Source organism: Nerophis lumbriciformis, linkage group LG06, assembly GCF_033978685.3.
Source record: "Nerophis lumbriciformis linkage group LG06, RoL_Nlum_v2.1, whole genome shotgun sequence".
Taxonomy (NCBI): domain Eukaryota; kingdom Metazoa; phylum Chordata; class Actinopteri; order Syngnathiformes; family Syngnathidae; genus Nerophis; species Nerophis lumbriciformis.
Window position 1 is genome coordinate 35942910 of NC_084553.2, and position 27648 is coordinate 35970557.

The 27648-nt window shown below is 40.2% G+C and overlaps 1 protein-coding gene across 1 annotated transcript; it reads right to left on the bottom strand.

Annotated features, from left to right (window-relative positions):
- Positions 1 to 27162, bottom strand: eif3m (eukaryotic translation initiation factor 3, subunit M). Its single transcript, XM_061964224.1, has 11 exons — positions 27005 to 27162; positions 26251 to 26383; positions 24059 to 24197; positions 23244 to 23367; positions 23042 to 23136; positions 22473 to 22556; positions 22273 to 22372; positions 21863 to 21944; positions 16378 to 16521; positions 11552 to 11612; positions 1 to 221 (listed from the first exon to the last, which is right to left on the bottom strand). The coding sequence occupies exons 1-11, from the start codon at positions 27044 to 27046 to the stop codon at positions 98 to 100; spliced, it is 1128 nt and encodes a 375-aa protein (XP_061820208.1). The 5' UTR covers positions 27047 to 27162; the 3' UTR covers positions 1 to 97.
- Positions 27163 to 27648: the final 486 nt, after the last annotated feature.

Genomic DNA, 27648 nt, shown 5'->3' on the forward strand with positions numbered 1-27648 from the left:
TTGATCTCCACCGTTTCTTTTATTGGATGTATATAAAAGCAGTTCAGGGTGTGTGAGAATTTGTGTAGAAAGAGAAACAGGATTCTGAAGGTGACATTTAGGTGGAAGGCGACAGAGTTTGCAGTCTGGTCTTGACGGTGGCGAGGTTGGCTTTCCAAGAGCTGAGGCAGTCGTGCAGCTGCTGCCACTGCTGCTTCCCGAAGGTGCGGTATGTGCTGTGACTGGGGGGGAAGACAAACATTTTCTTTTGACTCCAAAATTAAATATGCTTGCTATTCAATTACACTTTCTTAACCGTCTATAATTGTGTTTTCTCTCGCATCATTACGGCAATGTGATATCCAATTCAAATTGTTATTTTTTTTTCTCTCAATAAAAAGTCAAGTCTTCATTGTTTTGGGGATGAAAAATAAAAAAATGTGACTAATAGGGCTAATAATCTCAACAATTGCCATGACGATAGGGCTCAAAAGGCCACATGATTTTGCAATGCATTGTGGGGGCTGGGTAGACAAATTTGTTAGATAAAGGCTTTGTGTACAATGTATACAATTTCACCTATCATTCACAATCCTTGTGAGACAAGAACACATTTTTCTTTTATGCATTCTAAGTCGTAAATCGCAAAAGTCGTAAAGCCTTCAATATAATGTACCCAGGAGTCATTTTTTTTTAATGTTATCTCTTTAAAAATGCATATCCTCTTAAAATATGCCTTATAATTGCCACACACTGGAGGATACATTTTTTAATCGGAATTCAATTTAAAAATTTGTTTCATTGATAATAAATGAACGTCATATTAAGAATGCAAATGATGCATGTGTTCAGAAATGGATGACTGATTTAAATATTTTAGAAAAAGGCATCATACAATTATATTTGCATCCTTTAGATCAGTGGTCCCCAACCTGTTTGTAGCTGCGGACCTGTTTTTTTTTTGTGTTTTTTTTCCCCATAAAGAAATACAATCATGTGTGCTTACGGACTGTATCCCCGCAGACTGTATTGATCTATATTGATATATAATGTATACATTGTGTTTTTTATGTTGATTTAATAAAATAAAATAAAAAAATTATAATTTTTTTTTTTTATTTCTTGTGCGGCCCGGTACCAATCAGTCCGCGGACCGGTAGCGGGCCGCGGCCCGGTGGTTGGGGACCACTGCTTTAGATGAATTAAAAATAGGCTAAGTCATTAAACACCCTAACTAGAGATGTCCGATAAATGCTTTAAAATGTAATATAGGAAATTATCGGTTTCAAAATTATCAGTATCGGTTTCAAAAAGTAAAATGTATGACTTTTTAAAACGCCGCTGTGTACACGGACGTAGGGAGAAGTACAGAGCGCCAATAAACCTTAAAGGCTCTGCCTTTGCGTGCCGGTCCAGTCACATAATATCTACGGCTTTTCACACACACAAGTGAATGCAAAGCATACCTGATCAACAGCCATACAGGTCACACTGAGGGTGGCCGTATAAACAACTTTAACACTGTTACAAATATGCGCCACACTGTCAACCCACACCAAACAAGAATGACAAACATCCGCACCGTAACACAACATAAACACAACAGAACAAATACCCAGATCCCCTTGCAGCACTAACTCTTCCGGGACGCTACAATATACACCCCCAACTCCCTCCCACCTCAACCCCGGCCCCCCCAACCCTGCCCACCTTAACCTCCTCATGCCCTCTCAGGGAGAGCATGTCCCAAATTCCAAGCTGCTGTTTTGAGGCATGTTATAAAAAAGTAATGCACTTTGTGACTTCAATAATAAATATGGCAGTGCCATGTTGGCATTTTTTTCTATAACTTGAGTTGATTTACATTGGAAAACCTTGTTACATTGTTTAATGCATCCAGCGGGGCATCACAACAAAATTAGGCATAATAATGTGTTAATTCCACGACTGTATATATCGGTATCGGTTGATATCGGAATCGGTAATTAAGAGTTGGACAATATTGGAATATCGGATATCGGCAAAAAAGCCATTATCGGACATCTCTAACCCTAACAGTTGTATAAAATGGGTACAGTAGATAGCAAGTTAAGTATAAAGTGTCAGGCAGATGAAGGAACTCTAATTTACTGTGGGAATGTCAGAACATAGGTGCTGTGGTCTGTTGTGAGAATTGTCTTGGTAGTTTTTCATTCACCGTTCGATTGATTAACTAATTATTATTGGCACAGTCTTACAATTGTATAAACAATTCTAATGCATCTGGACATCTATTTTTTAAATGTCATTTAAGGCCTTAATTTTTGCAAAATCCATTTAATCACTTTTAATGCTTTTTAATGCCCCGCGGAAACCCTGGATATATTCCAGGCATTCGTCGCCTGTTACTTTGCTCAGTTCCTAAGCTTTGCTTTTGCACTGAAAATGAGGCAAATCCCACCAACTTCTTTTTTGTCCTGAAGTGACCATTACAACCATTCTGACAGTTATTGATGCCGCACATTTGTGACATATTTAGAATTTGTTAAAAAAAAACAACAACTTTAGGACACAGGCTTGCATGCTTTCATTTATCCCAATGTAAAGATGTTATTCCAATGCAGTAAGACCTATGAAGCATTGCGTCACACTTTCAAGCCCTATATCCCATAACCTAATTCAGTACAGTCAAACCTGTTTATAGTGGCCCAAAAAAACAATAGTGTTATAAACGTTGTCTATAACTGCTACTTACTTTGCATCCTGGAATATATATATATATATATATTTTTCTTTGTATAGCAGGCAGGGCTTCCCCTTAATGTTATTGAATGTGGCCCACCGCCACAGCACTTATTACTGCCACACCTTGAAAATAACAGTTTTTTTACTTGACATTTTAAAAAATGTAATATAATATATCGTAGCCCCCAGAAGAAATCACACAAAGTCCAACGCTATTTTAACTTTTATTACCAATCTTATGATAACAAACGGCACAATTCCAACAGGTGTTACTGCCCATGCAAACACTTTCATATACGCGCTTCCCCAGACGCACAACATGTCCTCATTCTCCGCCAATTACCTTTCAAGGCCCGGATAGCGTGTTTGCAAACATGGGGAAAAACGAACATCAAATCTAAATCACTCAAACTTAAAACATGAACACCAGCGGATTGTTACAATATATATATATATATATATATATATATATATATATATATATATATATATATATATATATATATATATATATATCCTATTATTTACACACTATTGACAAAAACTCGACCACCATAAAAGACTTTGATTATTGGAAACCGGATGTAAACAAAATGCACGTCATTGTCTGGAGAGTTGTCAGCATGTCTGCAATGTTGACGTAATTTTAATATATCTCAGATATACCCGCTGACAGCCATCAACAAAATGCGCTAATATTAAGAGGACAGTGGCGACGTTTAAGAAGAGAATGTCTAATTGAAGCAACAGTGACAAGCAAGTGTGACGTCATGCTCGCTGGAGCTCGCCTCTTTTGCCAGGGACATAAACAAGACTACATTTTGTAACTTGTGGCCTTCACACAATAACACCAGAAAAAAGGCTTTATTTGTTGCTAGATGTTATTAATTAAGAAAAACTCATTAAAAGTCTCTAGACACTTGAAAAAATCTCAACTAAGTATATTGTAAGATAAGCAGGAACAATTGAAAATATGGCAAAACATTAAAAAAATATATGTTAATACTAATTAATCATAACAGATTTGTTTTTAAACCTGTAAAAAAATAATTTTTTTTAGCCTTTTTAAAGAAACAAATATAGCAAGTTTTGCAAATTACTTAATGACATCATGATGACCACGACCCCACCGCCACAGGTATCTTGGCAGCCTGGGGGAAACCTTTAGCGGTCACGTATATCAAAATTTAATGCAATGATGCATGATGTTGATAGATGTCTCATTTGTTATTTGTTTATTCTTTTTTAGAATAAACTTGCTACAATATGAACTGTTTTCTTGTTATCAATTGCTTTCTTCCATAGTATTTAAGCTTAATAATTCAATGAATAAGAACAATTGCCATTTACGTACACCTACTACAGACCTTCGCATATGGGGCATGCATGCGGTGTCGTACGTACTTAGGGATGATGTTTGATAAGAAATTATCGAGTTCGAGCCTATTATCGAATCCTCTTATCGAACCGATTCCTTATCGAGTCCAGATAGGTTGTTGCATATGGAAAAAACACACACTATTTGGTTTAACAAAAGCTCACTTTTATTATATAAAGACAAAAATAAAATCTAATAAATAAATAAATATTGACTGTTACCCCCCCCTAAAAAATAATAATAAAATAAATAAATATTGACTGTTACCCAAAGTATATTAAGTGGGATTTTTCAGAAAAACAAATATATACAGTAACACAAAAACAACCTGTCTCTGTGATCTCTATAGGTCAGTGGTTCTTAACATTGTTGGCGGTACCGAACCCCACCAGTTTCATATGCGCATTCACCGAACCCTTCTTTAGTGAAAAATATGTTTGTTTTTTTCAAATTCAAGACAAAGTTATACGTTTTTTTTACTGGTGCACAAAATGAACCGTTCATGAACATCACCTTGTTCAAAGAACACAACCAACACAGTGCATGAACTCACAACAAATTACACACCTGCAAATCTGTGTGACTTTTGCTGTTGCCGTATCCATAATTCGCCGATAGGGAAAAGTTTTTATTTACACGATGAGTCAGGTGTGTCTTGACCTCCGCGACGGAGGCTCCGCCGAACCCCTGAGGGCGACTCACCGAACCCCTAGGGTTCGATCGAACCCAGGTTAAGAACCACTGCTATAGGTGTAGAAATAATAATATAGTGTTAAATAAAATCAGTCCCTTGGGCACAAAACTTAAAATAATACAGCTCTCCAAAAAGTGCACTTCTGCTGCTAGTTGACATAACTGCTTGTTATGATGCTTTGACATTTTTGCACTTTATTTCTTTATTGAAAGAAAATTCTACGAAGAGAAAAGTTGTTTGCAAATGTGGTTACAATGCTAAAAAATGAAAAGTTAAAGCTATAAAAAGGAATACACTTTATTGAGTTAACAATATTTCTTTATAGGGAGAAAGATGTGATGTTATGAGCTAGGCTAGGGAATATAACAACTACACTACCCAGCATGCAAATGCGGGGTAGCCCCGAAAAGTGTTGTTGCATGTCGCTACCCGGCAGCTAAGAATGAGGTTATGAGCACGCTGTGAAAATAAACGTCAAGAACTCAGCCAACACGCCTCGTCTGCATTATTTATAATTAGACAGACAACACATATACCGTATTTTCCGCACTATAAGGCGCACCGGATTATTAGCCGCACCTTCTATGAATTACATATTTCATAATTTTGTCCACCAATAAGCCGCCCCGGACTAAAAGCCGCGCCTACGCTGCGCTAAAGTGAATGTCAAAAAAACGCTGCGCTAAAGTGAATGTCAAAAAAACAGTCAGATAGTTCAGTCAAACTTTAATAATATATTGAAAACCAGCGTTCTAACAACTCTGTCCCAAAATGTACGCAAATGTGCAATCACAAACATAGTAAAATTCAAAATGGTGTAGAGCAATAGTAACATAATGTTGCTCGAACGTTAATGTCACAACACACAAAATAAACATAGCGCTCACCTTCTGAAGTTATTCTTCATTCGTAAATCCTTCGAATTCTTCGTCTTCGGTGTCCGAATTGAAAAGTTGCGCAAGCGTGGTACCCAAAATGGCCGGTTCCGTCTCGTAGAAGTCATCGGGAGTCAGTGTCGCTGTTGTTCTGTGAATCCTGCCTTCCGGAAAGCTCGGACCACAGTTGTGACCGAAATATCTGCCCAAGCATTTACGATCCACTGGCAAATGTTGGCGTATGTCGTCCGAGGCTGTCTGCCCGTCTTAGTGAAGGTGTGTTCGCCTTCGGAGCTGTGTGAAAAAAGCCACCCGGCCTCTTCGCGTAAACTTCCCTTAACCACTCGCTCATCTTTTCTTCATCCATCCATCCCTTCGAGTTAGCTTTTATGATGACGCCGGCTGGAAAGGTCTCTTTTGGCAAGGTCTTCCTTTTGAATATCACCATGAGTGGAAGTTAGCATGGCAAGCTAGAACCACAGTGAAGGATGACTTCATTCCCTGTGGTGCGAATATTCACCGTACGTGCTCCCGTTCCACAGTGCGGTTCACAGGAATATCAGTTGCTGTGAAATACGGTAGTAATCCGTGTGCGGATGGAGAGATTGCGTCTTTTTATGAACCGGATCGCTTATTAGGAGCCATTTTGTGGTCTTTACAGATGTAAACAGGAAATGAAACGTACGGTGATATCCGCGCGTTTTTTCTTCTTCTTCTTCCGGGGGCGGGTGAAGCGCTTCCTTTTCTATGGGGGCGGGTGAAGCGCTTCCTGTTCTATGGGGGCGGGTGCTTTCCTTGGCGGTTGCTTGCGTAGAAGAAGAAGCGCTTCCTGTTCTACCGGGAAAAAAGATGGCGGCTGTTTACCGAAGTTGCGAGACCGAAACTTTATGAAAATGAATCGTAATAAAGCGCACCGGGTTATTAGGCGCACTGTCAGCTTTTGAGAAAAATTGTGGTTTTTAGGTGCGCCTTATAGTGCGGAAAATACGGTACAGTGTGATTTTGTTTTGTTTACAAAGAAAGAAAAACAAAAGTTAAAAAAGGGAAATCATGTCATATATGTTGTATATATACAGGTAAAAGCCAGTAAATTAGAATATTTTGAAAAACTTTATTTATTTCAGTAATTGCATTCAAAAGGTGTAACTTGTACATTATATTTATTCATTGCACACAGACTGATGCATTCAAATGTTTATTTCATTTAATTTTGATGATTTGAAGTGGCAACAAATGAAAATCCAAAATTCTGTGTGTCACAAAATTAGAATATTGTGTAAGGCTAATACAAAAAAGGGATTTTTAGAAATGTTGGCCAACTGAAAAGTATGAAAATGAAAAATATGAGCATGTATAATACTCAATACTTGGTTGGAGCTCCTTTTGCCTCAATTACTGCGTTAATGCGGCGTGGCATGGAGTCGATGAGTTTCTGGCACTGCTCAGGTGTTATGAGAGCCCAGGTTGCTCTGATAGTGGCTTTCAACTCTTCTGCGTTTTTGGGTCTGGCATTCTGCATCTTCCTTTTCACAATACCCCACAGATTTTCTATGGGGCTAAGGTCAGGGGAGTTGGCGGGCCAATTTAGAACAGAAATACCATGGTCCGTAAACCAGGCACGGGTAGATTTTGCGCTGTGTGCAGGCGCCAAGTCCTGTTGGAACTTGAAATATCCATCTCCATAGAGCAGGTCAGCAGCAGGAAGCATGAAGTGCTCTAAAACTTGCTGGTAGACGGCTGCGTTGACCCTGGATCTCAGGAAACAGAGTGGACCGACACCAGCAGATGACATGGCACCCCAAACCATCACCCAACCATGCAAATGTTGCATTTCCTTTGGAAATCGAGGTCCCAGAGTCTGGAGGAAGACAGGAGAGGCACAGGATCCACGTTGCCTGAAGTCTAGTGTAAAGTTTCCACCATCAGTGATGGTTTGGGGTGCCATGTCATCTGCTGGTGTCGGTCCACTCTGTTTCCTGAGATCCAGGGTCAACGCAGCCGTCTACCAGCAAGTTTTAGAGCACTTCATGCTTCCTGCTGCTGACCTGCTCTATGGAGATGGAGATTTCAAGTTCCAACAGGACTTGGCGCCTGCACACAGCGCAAAATCTACCCGTGCCTGGTTTACGGACCATGGTATTTCTGTTCTAAATTGGCCCGCCAACTCCCCTGACCTTAGCCCCATAGAAAATCTGTGGGGTATTGTGAAAAGGAAGATGCAGAATGCCAGACCCAAAAACGCAGAAGAGTTGAAGGCCACTATCAGAGCAACCTGGGCTCTCATAACACCTGAGCAGTGCCAGAAACTCATCGACTCCATGCCACGCCGCATTAACGCAGTAATTGAGGCAAAAGGAGCTCCAACCAAGTATTGAGTATTGTACATGCTCATATTTTTCATTTTCATACTTTTCAGTTGGCCAACATTTCTAAAAATCCCTTTTTTGTATTAGCCTTAAGTAATATTCTAATTTTGTGACACACGGAATTTTGGATTTTCATTTGTTGCCACTTCAAATCATCAAAATTAAATGAAATAAACATTTGAATGCATCAGTCTGTGTGCAATGAATAAATATAATGTACAAGTTACACCTTTTGAATGCAATTACTGAAATAAATCAAGTTTTTCAAAATATTCTAATTTACTGGCTTTTACCTGTATATGTATGTGCTGCGGTTGCTTTAAGAACGTTGCTACAGCTGCCGTAAAGGAGGTGCGTTGCTAGCCTGGTTGCTATGTTTCCGGTTGGTCGTAAAAGTGTTTGTCATGTGTTTGTACCCTGCTCAAATCTCTCAGTAAAGTTATTCATTGGATTATACCTTTTGTTTTGAACTTTATTACACCTTGGAGCGCTTTTTCCGGTCCATTTTTTCCTGATTTCCCCATCTGCACCTAATGACTGAGCTCAGTGACGTCATTTCTTGTGATGTCTCAAAGGGCATTTCTGGTCTGGACGGGTATCGTTCCCAGGGATTCGAATAAAGAACCAACTCTTTTTCTTTACTATAGTGGTCTCGATAACGGGTACCGGTTCTCAAGAAGGGATTCGAGTCCGAGAACTCCGTTCTTTTCTTATCGAACAACTGGGAAAACCGGTTTCGAGTATCATCCCTATACGTACTACACTTACGTCTGCATATTATCATCCCGTGTCAATGAGCACTCGCCCACATTTGTTCTCAAACTTTCAACAAATGTTTACTAATCCAATGCATCACAAACTTTAACATGTGAGTGTGTCATGGCTCCAAACAACACAAAGCCTGACTCAAATTGGCTTCCAACTTGCATATAGATTTTGCGGTTTCCAATCCAATATCGTTATCGCAGGATGCTGCAATGTACAAACCCCGTTTCCATATGAGTTGGGAAATTGTGTTAGATGTAAATATAAACGGAATACAATGATTTGCAAATCCTTTTCAACCCATATTCAGTTGAATATGCTACAAACACAATATATTTGATGTTCAAACTGATAAACATTTCTTTTTGCAAATAATCATTAACTTTAGAATTTGATGCCAGAAACACGTGACAAAGAAGTTGGGAAAGGTGGCAATAAATACTGATTAAGTTGAGGAATGCTCATCAAACACTTTTTTGGAACATCCCACAGGTGAACAGGCAAATTGGGAACAGGTGGGTGCCATGATTGGGTATAAAAGTAGATTCCATGAAATGCTCAGTCATTCACAAACAAGGATGGGGCGAGGGTCACCACTTTGTCAACAAATGCGTGAGCAAATTGTTGAACAGTTTAAGAAAAACCTTTCTCAACCAGCTGTTGCAAGGAATTTAGGGATTTCACCATCTACGGTCCGTAATATCATCAAAGGGTTCAGAGAATCTGGAGAAATCACTGCACGTAAGCCCGTGACCTTCGATCCCTCAGGCTGTACTGTATCAACAAGTGACATCAGTGTGTAAAGGATATCACCACATGGGCTCAGGAACACTTCAGAAACCCACTGTCAGTAACTACAGTTGGTCGCTACATCTGTAAGTGCAAGTTAAAACTCTTCTATGCAAGGCGGAAACCGTTTATCAACAACACCCAGAAATGCCGTCGGCTTCGCTGGGCCTGAGCTCATCTAAGATGGACTGATACAAAGTGGAAAAGTGTTCTGTGGTCTGACGAGTCCACATTTCAAATTGTTTTTGGAAACTGTGGACGTCGTGTCCTCCGGACCAAAGAGGAAAAAAACCATCCAGATTGTTATAGGCGCAAACTTGAAAAGCCAGCATCTGTGATGGTATGGGGGTGTATTAGTGCCCAAGACATGGGTAACTTACACATCTGTGAAGGCGCCATTAATGCTGAAAAGTACATACAGGTTTTGGAGCAACATATGTTGCCATCCAAGCAACGTTACCACGGACGCCACTGCTTATTTCAGCAAGACAATGCCAAGCCACGTGTTACATCAACGTGGCTTCATAGTAAAAGAGTGTGGGTACTAGACTGGCCTGCCTGTAGTCCAGACCTATCTCCCATTGAAAATGTGTGGCGCATTATGAAGCCTAAAATACCACAACGGAGACCCCCGGACTGTTGAACAACTTAAGCTGTACATCAAGCAAGAATGGAAAGAATTCCACCTGAGAAGCTTAAAAATGTGTCTCCTCAGTTCCCAAACATTTACTGAGTGTTGTTAAAAGGAAAGGCCATGTAACACAGTGGTGAACATGCCCTTTCCCAAGGACTTTGGCACGTGTTGCAGCCATGAAATTCTAAGTTAATTATTATTTGCAAAAAGAAAAATAAAGTTTAGGAGTTTGAACATCAAATATCTTGTCTTTGTAGTGCATTCAATTGAATATGGGTTGAAAAGGATTTGCAAATCATTGTATTCCGTTTATATTTACATCTAACACAAGTTCCCAACTCATATGGAAATGGGGTTTGTATATTGCAATATAGGTTTTAGAATATTGTCCATCCCTAATTTTTTGGTAAGACATAATTCTAAAGTTTAACAACTTTCAAATTCAAACCTCTACCTTAACCTTTGCATTGTCTGTCATTTATATGAACTTCTGTACAAGGGCTGAAAATGTTCAATTGTACTTCTTGCACCCAACATCAAATATATGATTTGTTTAGCTTGTCAAACAATGTATGATTACAGACATTGATAACTAACGTGACTCTCGCCAGACCCTCGTAGTTTGCTGAGCTCAACACAAGGCTGGGCTCGAGGGCATTGCAAACTCCTTCCAGATAGCAAAAAAATAATGAACCAATCAGGATTACCGGGCAGATTTCATACATGTGACGTAGCGCCTAAGCGACTGTTTGATTCAAACAACAATGGCGGCACGGAGCAAGGAGTCGTGTGCTGACATTGATTCTGCTATTGCAACGGTTTTGCGACATCGATTATTATTTAAATTATTTAAAAGATGAACAGAGAACGGTTTTTAAGGCATTTATTGGAGGCATGGATGTTTTGGCTCTTCTTCCGACCGGGTTTGGATTTCCCAGCGCAGCTCTCATCAGCATCATGGGTTGATTTCGATGTGAGTGGTTGAAGTCGCACGTCATTCAAGATAACGGAGAAGTGGTTTATCCAATCACATACAATGATTTTTTTACAAGGCCGCCTGAAATACATCTCCTATTGAGAACTCCCAGATTCATGTGTGCAGCTCAGCGAACGATAAGGATCTGGCGAGAGTCAGGTTAATTGATAACTATGTGCCACAAAAGTTTAAAGCATTTCTTAAAGTGTGAGCGGGGTGTTGCAACACGTTTTACTTACTTACATGATATTAAAGGCAAATTGAACATGACTCACTAAGACTGGATTGTCTGCTATCACTTCACAACTTTTATAAGCTTTAACTAACCTGAACAAAAAAAAAGAGTATTTGGGTAAACTGTTGTCACTTACCTGACAACGACTTTTTGCTGTGTCTGGTCAATTTTGCAGTACACCATCTTGGTCCGGACAGCTAAAAAAATGAATAAACATTATGAGCAAAAGTCTGCACACAAAAATAAGTTAAAGAGTGTAGGAGGTTGATTAAAACACACACAAATAAAAAATTATACATACATACATACATACATACACACATACATACATATACATATACACACAGGTAAAAGCCAGTAAATTAGAATATTTTGAAAAACTTGATTTATTTCAGTAATTGCATTCAAAAGGTGTAACTTGTACATTATATTTATTCATTGCACACAGACTGATGCATTCAAATGTTTATTTCATTTAATTTTGATGATTTGAAGTGGCAACAAATGAAAATCCAAAATTCCGTGTGTCACAAAATTAGAATATTACTTAAGGCTAATACAAAAAAGGGATTTTTAGAAATGTTGGCCAACTGAAAAGTATGAAAATGAAAAATATGAGCATGTACAATACTCAATACTTGGTTGGAGCTCCTTTTGCCTCAATTACTGCGTTAATGCGGCGTGGCATGGAGTCGATGAGTTTCTGGCACTGCTCAGGTGTTATGAGAGCCCAGGTTGCTCTGATAGTGGCCTTCAACTCTTCTGCGTTTTTGGGTCTGGCATTCTGCATCTTCCTTTTCACAATACCCCACAGATTTTCTATGGGGCTAAGGTCAGGGGAGTTGGCGGGCCAATTTAGAACAGAAATACCATGGTCCGTAAACCAGGCACGGGTAGATTTTGCGCTGTGTGCAGGCGCCAAGTCCTGTTGGAACTTGAAATCTCCATCTCCATAGAGCAGGTCAGCAGCAGGAAGCATGAAGTGCTCTAAAACTTGCTGGTAGACGGCTGCGTTGACCCTGGATCTCAGGAAACAGAGTGGACCGACACCAGCAGATGACATGGCACCCCAAACCATCACTGATGGTGGAAACTTTACACTAGACTTCAGGCAACGTGGATCCTGTGCCTCTCCTGTCTTCCTCCAGACTCTGGGACCTCGATTTCCAAAGGAAATGCAAAATTTGCTTTCGTCAGAAAACATGACTTTGGCCCACTCAGCAGCAGTCCAGCTCTTTTTTTCCTTAGCCCAGGTGAGACGCTTTGCGCGCTGTTTCTTGGTCAACAGTGGCTTGACACGAGGTATGCGGCAGTTGAAACCCATGTCTTTCAAGCGTCTCTTGGTGGTGGATCTTGAAGCACTGACTCCAGCAGCTGTCCACTCCTTCTGAATCTCCCCCACATTTTTGAATGGGTTTTTTTTCACAATCTTGACCAGGGCGCGGTGATCCCTATCGCTTGTACACTTTTTCTGACCACAGTTTTTCCTTCCCTTTGCCTCTCCATTAATGTGTTTGGACACAGAGCTCTGAGAACAGCCAGCCTCTTCAGCAATAACCTTTTGTGTCTTTCCCTCCTTGTGCAATGTGTCGATGGTTGCCTTTTGGACAGCTGTCAAATCTGAAGTCTTCCCCATGTTTGTGTAGGCTTCAGAACTGGACTGAGAGACCATTTAAAGCCCTTTGCAGGTGTTTTGAGTTAATCAGCTGATTAGTTTGTGGCACCAGGTGTCTTCAAAATTTAACCCTTACACAATATTCTAATTTTGTGACACACGGAATTTTGGATTTTCATTTGTTGCCACTTCAAATCATCAAAATTAAATGAAATAAACATTTGAATGCATCAGTCTGTGTGCAATGAATAAATATAATGTACAAGTTACACCTTTTGAATGCAATTACTGAAATAAATCAAGTTTTTCAAAATATTCTAATTTACTGGCTTTTACCTGTGTATATATATAATTTGCCCAGACCACATAGCCTGCTCTGTGGCCTTGTGGTTAGAGTGTCCACCCTGAGATTGGTAGGTCGTGAGTTCAAACCCTGGCCGAGTCATAGCAAAGGACTATAAAAATGGGACCAATTACCTCTCTGCTTGGCACTCAGCATCAAGGGTTGGAATTGGGGGTTAAATAACCAAAATGATTCCTGAGCACGGCCGCTGCCACTAACTGCTCCCCTCACCTCCCAGGAGATAGAACAAGGGGATGGGTGAAATGCAGAGAGTAATTTCACCACAACTAGTGTGTGACTATCATTTAACTTAATCACTTGCTGTTGTAATTTGGGCATCGAGCATCAAATGGAATCGGTACATACATTCCGGAACCGTCCAAATTTTTAAATGGTGGTTCCTATTTTAGATTAGTCTGTCGACCGGAAGAACCAGCTGCCACATAGGCGGCTAACAGCTAATTGTCTATCTCTATACACAGGGTGGAGACGCTCCCCTACGTGGATAATCATCCATTGTGGCAAATAAACTGCAGCACTTGCATCTACTATTATCACTGGAGGACGAGGCTAAACATGGTACACACAGACAAAAAAACAAGCAGGTGCAGGCAAACTAACTGCTAAGCTAGCTAGAAACAACAGAAGAAATAAGTGATTAGTAATCATTAAGAAGTTTAGATGGAACTGCGTTACAGCAGAAAGTAAGCAAATATTAACAGGAAATTAATAAGAGTAGAAGAAAATATAACAACTGTTGGGCTGCTCATTTTCTGTTTCGTGGCCACTGCCATGCGTACACGTAAGGAGAAGACCGATTGATCCCAATTGTATTATCAGTATATGATCAATACAGACATTTAGATTTTCCCCAAATCTTATTTGTTTTGGTCGTTTTTGTTAGTATTTACAAACTCAGGGAATGATTCCCAAGACACAGGAGTACTTTGAGGGCAAAAACCAAAGGATTTCAATGAGAGGTGAATAGAAGTTTTGATTTTGTCTTGTTATTGTATACAATTGACTTTGTTTAGCTTAAATAATTGTATATAAGTAAAGGAATCAAGAAACTAGTTTACATATTGTGTTGATATAGTTAAACTGTCAATAGCACTCACCATTAGGGCTGGGCGATATGGCCTTTTTTTTTTAAATCGCAAGATTTTAAGGTCATATCGCGATACACGATATATATCTCAATATTTTGCCTTAGCCTTGAATGAACACTTGATGCATATAATCACAGCAGTATGATGATTCTATGTGTCTACATTAAAACATTCTTCTTCATACTGCATTAATATATGCTACTTTTAAACTTTCATGCAGAGAAGGAAATCACAACTAAGAAAATCACTATTTTTTTCATACGGTGTTGATCTGAAAATGTTTGCCTAGGCATTTTGATGGTGTGGGCGTGTGGCACCAAACGGAGATGTTGACATGCGGAGTAAGCACTGTTCATTCTCTAGCAGGTGACTTTTCAAATGATGCTACATATGAGCAGTAATGCTACTTTTTATAGCAACGCTTTCGCCCCACACTTGACAAATTACGGTTGTCTGTTCGACATATTCCCACTTGAAGCCAAACCACCGCCAGACGATGGACCCCCTGCTGTTTTTTGGGGGAATTCATTATTCCTTCATTTGTTACCAGATTCGCACCTTCTTTCTCTTGTATTACCGCTAGCATCACAGCTAGCGTTAGCAATGCTGCTACCTCTTTGCTGGGAGAGGGCGTATACGTATGTGACATATGTCGTGACAGTATGTGACGTGTGTAGAAGCTGCGCTTGCTGTCTGTGAGAAGGAGAAACAGGAAAGAGCGAGGAGAGCCTGTAGTGTAATGCCCGCAGCTAAAAGCAACTGCGTAAGAACGCATACTCGAATATCACGATATAGTAATTTTCTATATCGCACAGAGACAAACCCGCGATATATCGCCCAGCCCTACTCACCATATACAAATCAAAAATACAGTTAAATACATGTGATTGTATGGGTCCATCTCACTCATGGATGATTGGTATTGGAATCAGCAGCATAATACCCAGACTGGAACATCCCTATCTCTAACACAAACAACAACAAATGTGTAATTGTTCTTGTATTTATTTTTCAAAATTAAAGTGACATTTTTGTGAAAGTGCACTCCCATGGAGAGAAACTTGATGACATTTATATTTAAGTTCAAAGGACTGACATTTATATACTGGTTGAAAAAAGCCTCATGAGAAATTCATGGTACATTTTGACCCTGCCTCTTAAAACAACCGGAATGGAAACTGAAAGATGGAGTAAGAATCATTCCAAATTCAAACGATGCCCAACCAATGGGTATTGTTTACTGTACATATGCGTACTTTGTTGTTGTTGTGGCTACTGGTTAGCACTAGCAGTGTTGTGAGGGTTACTGTTGGCAAGCTAAGGCCGGGAATAAAGTTTTTAAATAGTGTCAGACTCTGTCCTATCAGGACGCTACTTACTTACAAAACGTTATTTGCACAATTTCACCGCCAAGCATTTGTTGCAGGTGGCTGAATCCGCATTCATTTAGCACTGAAACGAGGCACTGATAGCCATTTGTTTTTTCGGTGTGGTTGCTTCAGTTAACTACATCAGTACTACCGGTAGATTGTGGAACTGAATTGAAGTTAAAAGTTAAAGTACCAATGACTGTCACACACACACTAGGTGTGGTGAGATTATCCTGTGCATTTGACCCATCACCCTTACCCCCTGGGAGGTGAGGGGAGCTAGCAGTGGCCACGCCCAGGAATCATTTTTGGGTATTTAACCCCCAATTCCAACCCTTGATGCTGAGTGCCAAGCAGGGAGGTAATGGGTCCCATTTTTATAGTCTTTGGTATGACTCTGCCGGGGTTTGAACTCACAACCTACCGACCTCAGGGCGGACACTCTAACCACTCAGCCACTGAGCAAGTACCCATCCCTTTTGTGAGATGTGTCATACTGAATGAAAATGCATGAAGCTCCTTTACCATCAATGACAAAAGCCTCAACGTCTTCCACTCCAATCTGCAGCTCCTCTTGCATGGTGTCAAAGGAGATTTCCTTGAATTCCACCGCCATGCCCAAGAACGTGAGCAGACGCATCTTAGCCATGTTTTGCTCGTGTAACAGGCCTGTGGGGAAAATGTGAAACAGGAATCATTAGACACTAAACCGTCACAGGCCATTACTCTTGACTATGGGAGTTTCCCCAGTGATGATTACTTCTACATGAAAGAGCAACACAGTCAAGGATTCTACTTATTAACACAAACACCACGGCACATTTGGGGGAGTGCATCCCTTACATGTGTGTAATTTCATCTGATGTTGCAGTGGTGAGGGCCAGCCACATTGTTGCTGACGCGTGCACATTCCACTTCCGAGTCAACTGACGGCTGTAAGCTGGCTCAATATTTGAAAAACACACAGCTTGTTTTAAAAAGCTGTGATTTGTATAAAAATAGAGTCTAAGTATTAAAAGTTGAAAAAAATAATTTGGAAAAAAAGGACAACTTTCTCTCTTCTTCTCCCTCTTTAAAAATGCCAAACAGTTCCAGGAGCAGATTGTTAAAATTGGACTATCTCCATCAGTTCAAATACTGTATTCAATATAAGACATGTTAATTTTTTTATCTACATTAGAATTTGGAGCAAAAACATGATTGTTTAGAGTTTTTCTTCTTAAAAATACACCAACATCAGCAGCATCATTGAGTTCAGAATGTTTTAAAATTAATAAGGTAAAGAAAAACTAAATTGGTCGAAGCTATGTGTGTTGATGATGTGGATCAAATCAATGACACAATCACACATTTTTACAGATTAAAACTGATTTGTGTATTCTTAAAGTTCTCCTCTAATGCTTTAGCTTTACAACTTCATTCTTGTAAAATTATAATTTTTTTCCCTCATAATATCACATGATCTTTTATCCTTGCAATTCTACAACTTTGTTTTGCTAGCGCATGATACCTCAACTAATGAGCTCAATTTGTTCTATGATCGAGTTTAAAACTCGAAACATTCGCATCTCAAATCAGCATCACCCATTGAAATTAATTTAATTTAGTTTAATCTAAGCTTCGCCCTCCCAAAACGGCACAATTTTAACATGCAACATGCCTTCTATAAAGAAAAACAAAGTTTGAGATTAGAAATATTGTTTGAAAAAACAGCAGTATAAAAAACTACAGTAGTTTAATTTAGTAATGGAATAATAGTGCAGGCCTCAAATTTTAACTTTTTAAGGTCAAGGCAGGTGTTGCCTTAAAGGAGGGTTCATATTTTAGGGCACCAAGGCAAACATTATTTTCTTTCGAGGCAGGGGCGCCATTTTGGCCGGTCTAGGGGGCATATGCCTGACCTAAACACCTGACGTCCTTCCAGACCCTGATGCAACTAGTGTATCTCTCGGAAAATCTCAGAATAACTCGGCTGTTCTCATTGTTGGTTATCTTTGACACACTCTTCCAAAATGGCTGCGCCCACGTTGTTTATACCAATAACAGTTAAAAATGTAAAAAAAAAAGTAATGTCGGGGTGTTTTTATCAAATTATTTGACGAAACAATTACATTACAATTGTCTATTATAAGGATGTCACGGTATGAAAATTACATATCACGGTTATTATTATCACAGTAATTTTAAATAAGCTCAAAATTTTCTAAAACTACTTATACTGAAATCCTTTAAACAAGTTTTATTTCTAAAAAAACAAACACATTCAAAATGTATATATGTATCTCAAGTAGAAAGTTGAATGTGCATATGAAAGCAACACAAGCATTATAAACAAAGTTATATGGCAGAAACAAAACACTATAAATTCATAAAAATAAATGTGAAAAATTTGCAATATGGCACTCTTGACGTAAGACGTAACTGTACTTTTTGTCCATATAGATAAAAATAGTGTTCATATATGAGGTCTAGTCTTACACATAGGACTGCACGGTTATGGGCAAAATAATAATTAAGATTATTTTTGTCAATATTGAAATCTCGATTATTAATCATGATTATTCACTATGTTTGGTAAAACAGTGTTGGGATGGGAACACGACGCCATCATGTAATATCTGATAAAAATGCTCTAGATTCTAGATCTATATATTTAAAAACGAATATTAGTGTTTTTGTTCATTAACAGTATCAGCGTGTCAGATTTTTTATTACATGACGCCTTTATCTCTATTTTTACATTTTCATAGAGAGGTATTTTTAAAGTTATGTACACACATGTACATGTACATGCTGTATCAGGACAGATCCATTGAGAGTTTGAGCAGAAATCTGTCATATAGGAATCAATTATACACCATAAAACATTAACAAAATGCTGTCACATGAATGATTATTAAAGTGATTACTTTGTGGAATGAAAAAAACACAACTAATGTGAAAAACATCATGTTTACTTTTTGATATCAATATAAAACACAAAGCAGTCTGGCTAATGAAGATAAAGTCAAATAAACAAGCTTTGTTCTTCAACAACAACCATGTACTTCAGTGCAGCAGATTGGCCAACAAAAATGAGGAGTGTTAACTCACACATCTAACACACAAACTTTGTGCCTCACTGACAACTCAGCCTGCTTTCAATTCGATGAGATGACAAAACATTTTAGCTAGTATTGATGTTATTTGAACACTGATAAAGTTAGCAGTTGAATAAAGGACAAGTGAACATCCCAGTAAACAAACTTAAAGACTTTATAAACAAGTTGTGGCAACGTTCCCAACACATCGCCTGCTGCACGGTAACTCCCAGCAGCTGACGGATGACGCTAACCGCACGTTCAAAATTAAACTGCAACACCAAATTAGTTTTTTCCTCCAACAGCATAGCGCTATTAATCGCACACTGAGACTCCGCGGAAGTACACGCGTTTTAAATGAAGCGATCGGCTCCGTTAACCCGGAGGGAACATTTTCAATGCTAAGTCCATGAAGCCGCCGCCATGTCTCCCGAGCCAAACGGCTCTAGTGCGCATGCACAGATGCTGCGGCGCATCAGTATTCAGGAAGTGAGCAGTTGCCTAAAATGCATTAATAAATGATGGTTTTTCAGTAAAATTAAAATTACTCACTGTCTGGAATTTTACCGTGGTTTATCATTATACCGATTATCGTTACATCCCTAGTCCATTAACAAGGAAAAAGTCAAGGGCGGTCAATTTTGTAGGGCATTACTGCAAGTCACAAGGGCGGTCGCGGCAAATGTTGAGGTTGCCGTTGTTAAATTCGAGCCCTGATAATGTAAAGTATTAACCTCTGCCAGCAGACTGAAGAGGACTTAGAACAGACTAAAAATATTTTGAAATTGGGTCAAACATGTAAAAAGAGCATACCGTATTTTCCGCACTATAAGGCGCACCTAAAAACCACAAATTTTCTCAAAAGCTAACAGTGCGCCTTATAACCCGGTGCGCTTTATTACGATTCATTTTCATAAAGTTTAGGTCTCGCAACTACGGTAAACAGCCGCCATCTTTTTTCCCCGTAGAAGAAGCGCGCGGTGCATGCTGGGATATGTGACGTTTCATTTCCATTTGTGTGTTTATGTAAAGACCCCAAATGGCTCCTATTAAGTGTGTTGTCTGTCTAATTATAAATAATGCAGACGAGGCGTGTTAACTGAGTTCTCAACGTTTTCTCACAGCGTGCTCATAACCACATTCGAACTCCCAGCATACAACATCGCTTCTCAGGGCTACTGCGCATGCTCGTAACTATCGTTGCATGCTGGGTAGTGTAGTTGTTATATTTGCTAGCTCATAACAGCACATTGAGAGACGCGCTTAATTCAATACTCGCCGTCATTCCGGGTGGATTGACAAAAGACCTCCAGCCGCTAGATATTGGTGTCAACAGGGCATTCGAAGCTAGACTGCTAACTGCGTGGGAACTTCTCAGGGCTACCGCGCATGCTTGTAACTATCGTTGCATGCTGGGTAGTGTAGTTGTTATATTTGCTAGCTCATAACAGCACATTGAGAGACACGCTGACACGCTTAATTCAATACTCGCCGTCATTCCGGGTGGATTGACAAAAGACCTCCAGCCGCTAGATATTGGTGTCAACAGGGCATTCGAAGCTAGACTGCTAACTGCGTGGGAACTTCTCAGGGCTACCGCGCATGCTCGTAACTATCGTTGCATGCTGGGTAGTGTAGTTGTTATATTTGCTAGCTCATAACAGCACATTGAGAGACACGCTGACACGCTTAATTCAATACTCGCCGTCATTCCGGGTGGATTGACAAAAGACCTCCAGCCGCTAGATATTGGTGTCAACAGGGCATTCGAAGCTAGACTGCTAACTGCGTGGGAACAATGGAAGACAGAAGGCGAACACACCTTCACTAAGACGAGGAGGCAGCGCCAGACGACGCCAACATCTGCCAGTGGATCGTAAATTTGCCCAACTTTTCACTTCGGACACCGAAGACGAAGGATTTACGAATGAAGAATAACTTCAGAAAGTAAGCGCTATGTTTATTTTGTGTGTTGTGACATTAACGTTCGAGCAACATTATGTTGCTATTGCGCTGCACTATTTTGAATTTTACTATGTTTGTGATTGCACATTTGCGTACATTTTGGGAGTGAACAGAGTTGTTAGAACGCTGGTTTTTAATATATTATTAAAGTTTGACTGACCTATCTGACTGTTTTTTTGACATTCCCTTTAGCGCAGCGTAGGCGCGGCTTATAGTCCGGGGCGGCTTATTGGTGGACAAAATTATGAAATATGTAATTCATAGAAGGTGCGGCTAATAATCCGGTGCGCCTTATAGTGCGGAAAATACGGTAGTTATCAAAGGACGGCTGGTCAATAAGGCTTGGACAACAGCGGATATTCCTAGTTATACTATCTCCCAAAATCAGTGTAGTGAAGGAGAAGAGTGGACGCTTTTCAGGCAATGTGTTGGGAGGTTTAGGCTGCTATCACATCAGGCTGTACTGTACGGCAGTGGGACTAAAGACACCGCCGGTTTGTAGCGCGGCAGAGCGACAGACCGCCCTGTACACCCGGAGCTGCTTCAGGCATGCGCAAGAAGCTGAGCTGTGGTCTGTGGAGGAGCTAACCAGCTAGAAGGCTGTGGAAGCTAGACCGTTGCTAAAGGTTTGATTTGCAATGGTTGGAAAACAAAAATATGTCGATCTCTAGCTATAAGCTAATGATAAAACCGAATGTTTTTGCGCAGATTGTGCTGCGTTTACTGTGGCATTTGCTATGCCATCTAGCGGCAGGGAAGATTGTAGCAGGGAAAATTGTAGCTCAAATAATAAACGCAAATTAAAGCATGACAAAAAGCAGAAAGACTGCTCGAATCTCAAATAGTACTACAAATAGTTGAGATACCACTGCATTACCATCTTTTATTCATTTCAATGTGTCCATGAAACTCTTTAATATTATTACTGTGTGCTTGACAGCATACAGTATAATCAATGTACTTACCTAGAGAGTCAATGAAGTCTTTGTTATCCTGGTAAAACTTGACATATGATATTAGCTTTGCGCTCACAAAGATGGTTAACAGCTGTAAAACAAATAGAGAAAAAAGTGACATGGTCAACATCATGTTGTATTTATTGTGTACAATCAGTCAGTCAGTCAGTCTACCCCAGGGCAGCTGTGGCTATGAAAGTAGCTTACCACCACAAGGTGTGAATGATTGATGGGTTCTACATGTAAAGCGACTTTGGGTACTTAGAAAAGCGCTATATAAATCCCAGTTATTATTATTATTATTACAAAATGTATGCTAAGATGATAAAGCACAGCTTAAGTTAGAAATATTATTTGTCTCCACAATGGAACGGCTATACCTACTACAATAAATCCAAATTTGTACTTTTAACACTCACGTCATGGATGAGCTCTCCCTCCAGGAAGCGCACTGGTTTGAGAGTAAGCAGGTGGTCAAAGAGGTAGGTGTTGGGATCTTTGAGGGCCCGGACAATGCATCTAAAAAAGAAGGCACACAGACACACAGAGGGAAAGGTAAATGAGGACGTACATGCAGATGTGACGATAAATGACTACAGGGAGAAGGGTGTAAATTCACCTGTGTGCGTCAACACGTGCTTGTGAAGCATTGTCCTCTGTGTAACTTCCCAGCAATTCCACCATCACTTTGGCTGCAGCTTCACTGTAAATTAAAAGGCGGTGATTGAATACTTTCCAGTTACATGCGAGGGGTAAAAAGGGACAAAACAGCTCTTTGTATGATACAATGTAATTCTACACGAAATGACCACCATAATAAAACATGTTGTTACATCACATACAGTGCCTCTTGGAAATGTCACTCTGAATTAACCAAAATCAAACCTGCCAACCTTGAAAATATGTTACCTGTACTCCACCTCCTTTACATATGTATTACTACACAAAGCTAAAAAATGCTTCTATATACTTAAGGACAAAGTGTGTTTTTGTTGTGTTATTAGCCATTAGTACCAACATTTCATTTTTATGTTTCAGTATGCATTTTGCTCCATTTTCCTCATTTTGCTGTGTAATCTCATTTCTAAAGGGAAAATGAAACACACCTGCTTTTAGAGCTCTTGGTCAGGGTTGCGGGTTTTATCCATATGATATTTATTGTATTTCTACGAGCAACTATTCTGCTACCTTTTTTTGCAGTCCACCAGTGCTTCATACACCAGCCTCAAGAGAGTGTGCTTCTTCTCTGTATTCAAATTCCAGTCGACTATCCACTTGGCCACCTGACCAACAGAATAAGTATGATTCGAAAGGGTGCAGTAGAGCAACTAATACAACTGAAACTCTAGGCAAAAACATCAAACTATAGCTTCTGATTTTTTTTTTTTACCTGATCGAGGTCAGTCGGGATGAAGGTGATGGCATTACAGGCAGCTGCCACTTTGATGAGGCTGCATAAGACTGTGTATCGGACTGGAGCATTTTCATCCATACCGTGGAACAAGTTACTCAACCTGGAACGAAAAGGTAGCACCCAATTACATATTTAAAAAACGGACATTACATTGGAAAAAACTGAAGTTTGCCGAAGTCTTGTTTAAAGTACTACAACTGGTCTTACAGCACACAGCAGAAAATACTGCAGTTATCAGTCAAGTTGCTATGCATCAAACAGTTACTTTTTCAATTTTTAAAAGTTGTATATGCTTGCTGTATATAGTGCAACGGAGGCCAGCCAGAGTGGCTGGGCCATATGAAAGTTGGTAAACCTCACCCCCTGACAATTTCAAAGAGTTAACAGCTCGGGCTTTTAGCCTAGTGGCTAGCACACTTAACTCTCAATCCAGAATATGTGGATTAGCACCCCGCTTGGAGCTGTGGCAGTAAAGGAAGATCGATATACAACACAGAGCCTCTACAATAGCATTTCTACTCAATTATTTTGGCAAATAAACTGCCCAACTCAAATACAACAAACAAAAGGCTAGAAAATGGTGGTAAAAGGGGTACAGGAATTCACTAAATAACAGTGGCAATAGATTAAAAGAATAACACAATAAAATAAATAATAAACACCTTACACCTAACATACGCATTGTGTTTTCTAAGTAATCTTTTTTAAATCTAATGTATCGTAAGATGATGATATGTATGTCAAAAGCAGCTTATGATTGCAAAATAAGAGAAGTGGAGAAAAGGACTCACAACTGCATCCTAAGGGAAGGTCGCTCTCCTTCACGAGACTTGACCAGTTTCTCACACAAACTCTCAATGAGAGATTCCTGCTTCTCTGTCTCCAAGATCAACATCAGGGATACGATGCTGTTCATCACACTCTCCACATCTGCAGAGCAAAACAGAGAGAATGTCCACATGTAAATAAAGAGGCATCATTGATGCAACAGATTAGTTCAAGTTAAAATGCCAATGATTGTCACACACACACACACTAGGTGTGGCGAAAGTATTCTCTGCATTTGACCCATCACCCTTGATCACCCCCTGGGAGGTGAGGGGAGCAGTGGGCAGCAGCGGTGGATGCGCCCTGGGATCATTTTTGGTGATTCAACCCCCAATTCCAACCCTTGATGCTGAGTGCCAAGCAGGGAGGTAATGGGTCCCATTTTTATAGTCTTTGGTATGACTCGGCCGGGGTTTGAACTCACAACCTACCGATCTCAGGGCGGACACTCTAACCACTAGGCCACTGAGTAGGGCTGCACAATTTATCCAAATCCAAAAACATCTTAAAGTGCATTTTTTCCAACTAAGAAAAACTAGGTCAGACATTGTCTTTTTGTTTGTTGTCATCACATGATCACGGAAATCTCACTCGTTTGTTGATGGGCTCATTTGAAGATGAAATATTTCCAGAACAAGACACTTGGCTTTGTAATCAAAAATGTTTCCTCCTAATTTTAGTTTCTTTGCTTAATCCCTTACTGGCGAGTCGTAAGGCTCTCTGTACTTTCTGTCTCTTTGCCCACCGAGACAACGATTGTGAATGACTGAAAAGAGAGCTCACTGCGTATTTTACTGTTAAACACGCTCAGGTGCTTTCTGTGTGGATTTTGCATGTTCTCCCCGTGACTGCGTGGGTTCCCTCCGGGTACTACGGCTTCCTCCCACCTCCAAAGACATGCACCTGGGGATAAGTTGATTTGCAACACTAAATTGGCCCTAGTGTGTGAATGTGAGTGTGAATGTTGTCTGTCTATCTGTGTTGGCCCTGCGATGGGGTGGCGACTTGTCCAGGGTGTACCCCGCCTTCCGCCCGATTGTAGCTGAGATAGGCTCCAGCGCCCCCCGCGACCCCGAAGGGAATAAGCGGTAGAAAATGGATGGATGGAGGTGCTGACAGCGATTCACAGAGGGAGACCTATTTCTCTCTACTTGAAGCGAGAGGCAAAAAACACGAGGCTCAGAAATCCTGATTGGCGAACACGTCTTTCACTCAAATGCCGGTGACAATGGAGAAAGAAAAACATCTGTCTTACATTGTCACACCAATTAAAATATTGATGTCTATTAATCATGCAGCCTAACAACAGATTATGTTCAATTTGTAAATACAATTTGGAGCATTTTTCTATTTTTCATGTTCTCTCTCCATGTTTATATGGGCTTTCTTTTAGGTACTCTGGCCACCATCCACATCCCAAATGTATGCAGGTTAGGTTGGAGCGTCTAAATTGTAATTGCTAATGGTGCTTTGTCTATATGTGCCCTGTGATTGGCTGGTGACAAGTCTTTTTTCTTTCTTTCATTTATTTATTTCAGACAATGACATAAAAAAAAGTACAAAGTTGACAACACATAATAATATAAATTAATATAGTGCAAAAGGTAATGTACAGTATGTAATGCATGATTGTCCAGTTTTGCCTGAAAGGGAGTGGGAAGAAGATAATTTATTTAATCCCACCCTCAGTTCTCCATTCAGTGATTATTCCATTGAGTTTCACTGTTACTTTGTTTAAGGATTATAATACAAATGTTGTATCATAGTAGCATTACCACAGGTAACAATAATTATTACACTGTAACAATAATTTGTATCAACAATGTAGGAAGAATGAATATACCAACAATGGTAATAGACAAAATGCCAACAATGGTAATAGACAACATAGCAATATTGTTAAGGAAACATTGAGCAAATGTTAACACTTTCAGATAGAGTACAACAGCAGGTCATTTCAAAGACCCTCATCTCTATATTTGAACCAGACCCCATGTTTGTATAATAGTTTAAATCGATTAATAGTTTGTCCAGAGTGTACCTCGCTACATGCCCAAAGCCAGCTGTGATGGGCTCCAGCTCACCCATGACACTCATTAGGACAAGTGGTGCAGGAAACAGATGGAGTTTTTTTTAATATATTAAGAGTGCGTACCTTTATCGTCATCCTTCAGACAGACATCACAAGCCTCGATGATCTGAGCCAAATCTATGTGAAGTCCACCTTCAGAGTTCTCCTCCGAGATGTCAGCTCCTTTGGACTTGAGGTAGGCTCTGAGTTCTGACGCCTATGAATAATAAATAAGCTCCCATGAATGACTGAATAAATAACAGTGATGGTGTTACATACTTTCGTTTCCTAACGAACTAAAAACACGGAAAAGTAGCTCACATACGAAGCCCTCCCAACAACGTTGCCATATGTGACAGTGCGTTTAATTACAATCCGTCCATCCATCCATCCATGTTCTACCGCGTGTCCCTTTAGGGGTCGCAGGGGGTGCTGGAGCCTATCTCAGCTGCATTCGGGCGGAAGGCGGGGTACACCCTGGACAAGTCGCCACCTCATCGCAGGGACAACACAGATAGACAGACAACATTCACACTCACATTCACACACACTAGGGCCAATTTAGTGTTACCAATCAACCTACAGCGTGACGAAAATGCACACAACTTATGTTAAAAGACGGTTAGATACAATGACAACTTGCCATTTATGGAAACAGAAGGCACTTCTTTACTGTGTTTCACGCCACGCTTTTTAGTTACCGCTTGTACCCACTGGTGATACGGTTAGCATATTAGCTAACTAGCTTGCTAACAATTTCGCTAGATATTATTTACCGCTGAGGTCATCCACGGTGAGAATAAGAATACAACTTTGCATTCAGGGCTCAAAACGTTACCTGGTCTTCCTCCGTTATGTCGATAAATGCCGGGACGTTCATTTTTTGGTCACTTTGTGAGCCCGTGTGATGAAATCCACGCTACCGACGACGAAGAGACCTAACCGGAAAAGGAAGTACAACATTGCCGCTTTACTTCCGGGGTCTTGCTCTTAAAGGGACAGTGCCCACACACACTCGCCACAACACGGTTGTGATATATGTCTCGCTTTAATTACAGCGAATTTCATCCTTACTTATTTATGGGTAAATCTCTGCTGGATATTTTCAGCTAATGTATCCTTAATCTCAAAGGTCAGCCAAGCACTTAAATTTGATGACACCCAGAATTCCATTACCTTTTTTTCCTCCTCTGCAAATATAAATCTCCTCTCTCTGGGAGATTAACCCTGGATGGCTTGGATGAGCGCTGAATTTGATCTCCAAGAGAGGTTATCTGATGAAGCTGAGCCGACCACCATTGCGGGCACATCCAACCCGGAAACACCATCAGTGTCAGAGGGCAGCGGCCCTTCATAGTACCCCCACTGACCTGTGCTGGGCCTCTGTGCTGACTGGGATCCTGTGTGTTGTTACAATGACGGGGTCACAGGGTGATGGAGGTGAGTGGGGTGAAAAGGGTAAGTGGAACTAGAGTTCACCGT

Bases quoted from the DNA above. Each gene is read 5' to 3' on its own strand.
- eif3m (XM_061964224.1), bottom strand. From the start codon at position 27,046: ATGAACGTCCCGGCATTTATCGACATAACGGAGGAAGACCAG. The intron at 26,384-27,004 runs GTAACGTTTTGA...TATTATTCATAG, and splicing joins ACATAACGGAGGAAGACCAG to GCGTCAGAACTCAGAGCCTA. The intron at 21,945-22,272 runs GTGAGTGTTAAA...TTTGTTTTACAG, and splicing joins AGGGAGAGCTCATCCATGAC to CTGTTAACCATCTTTGTGAG.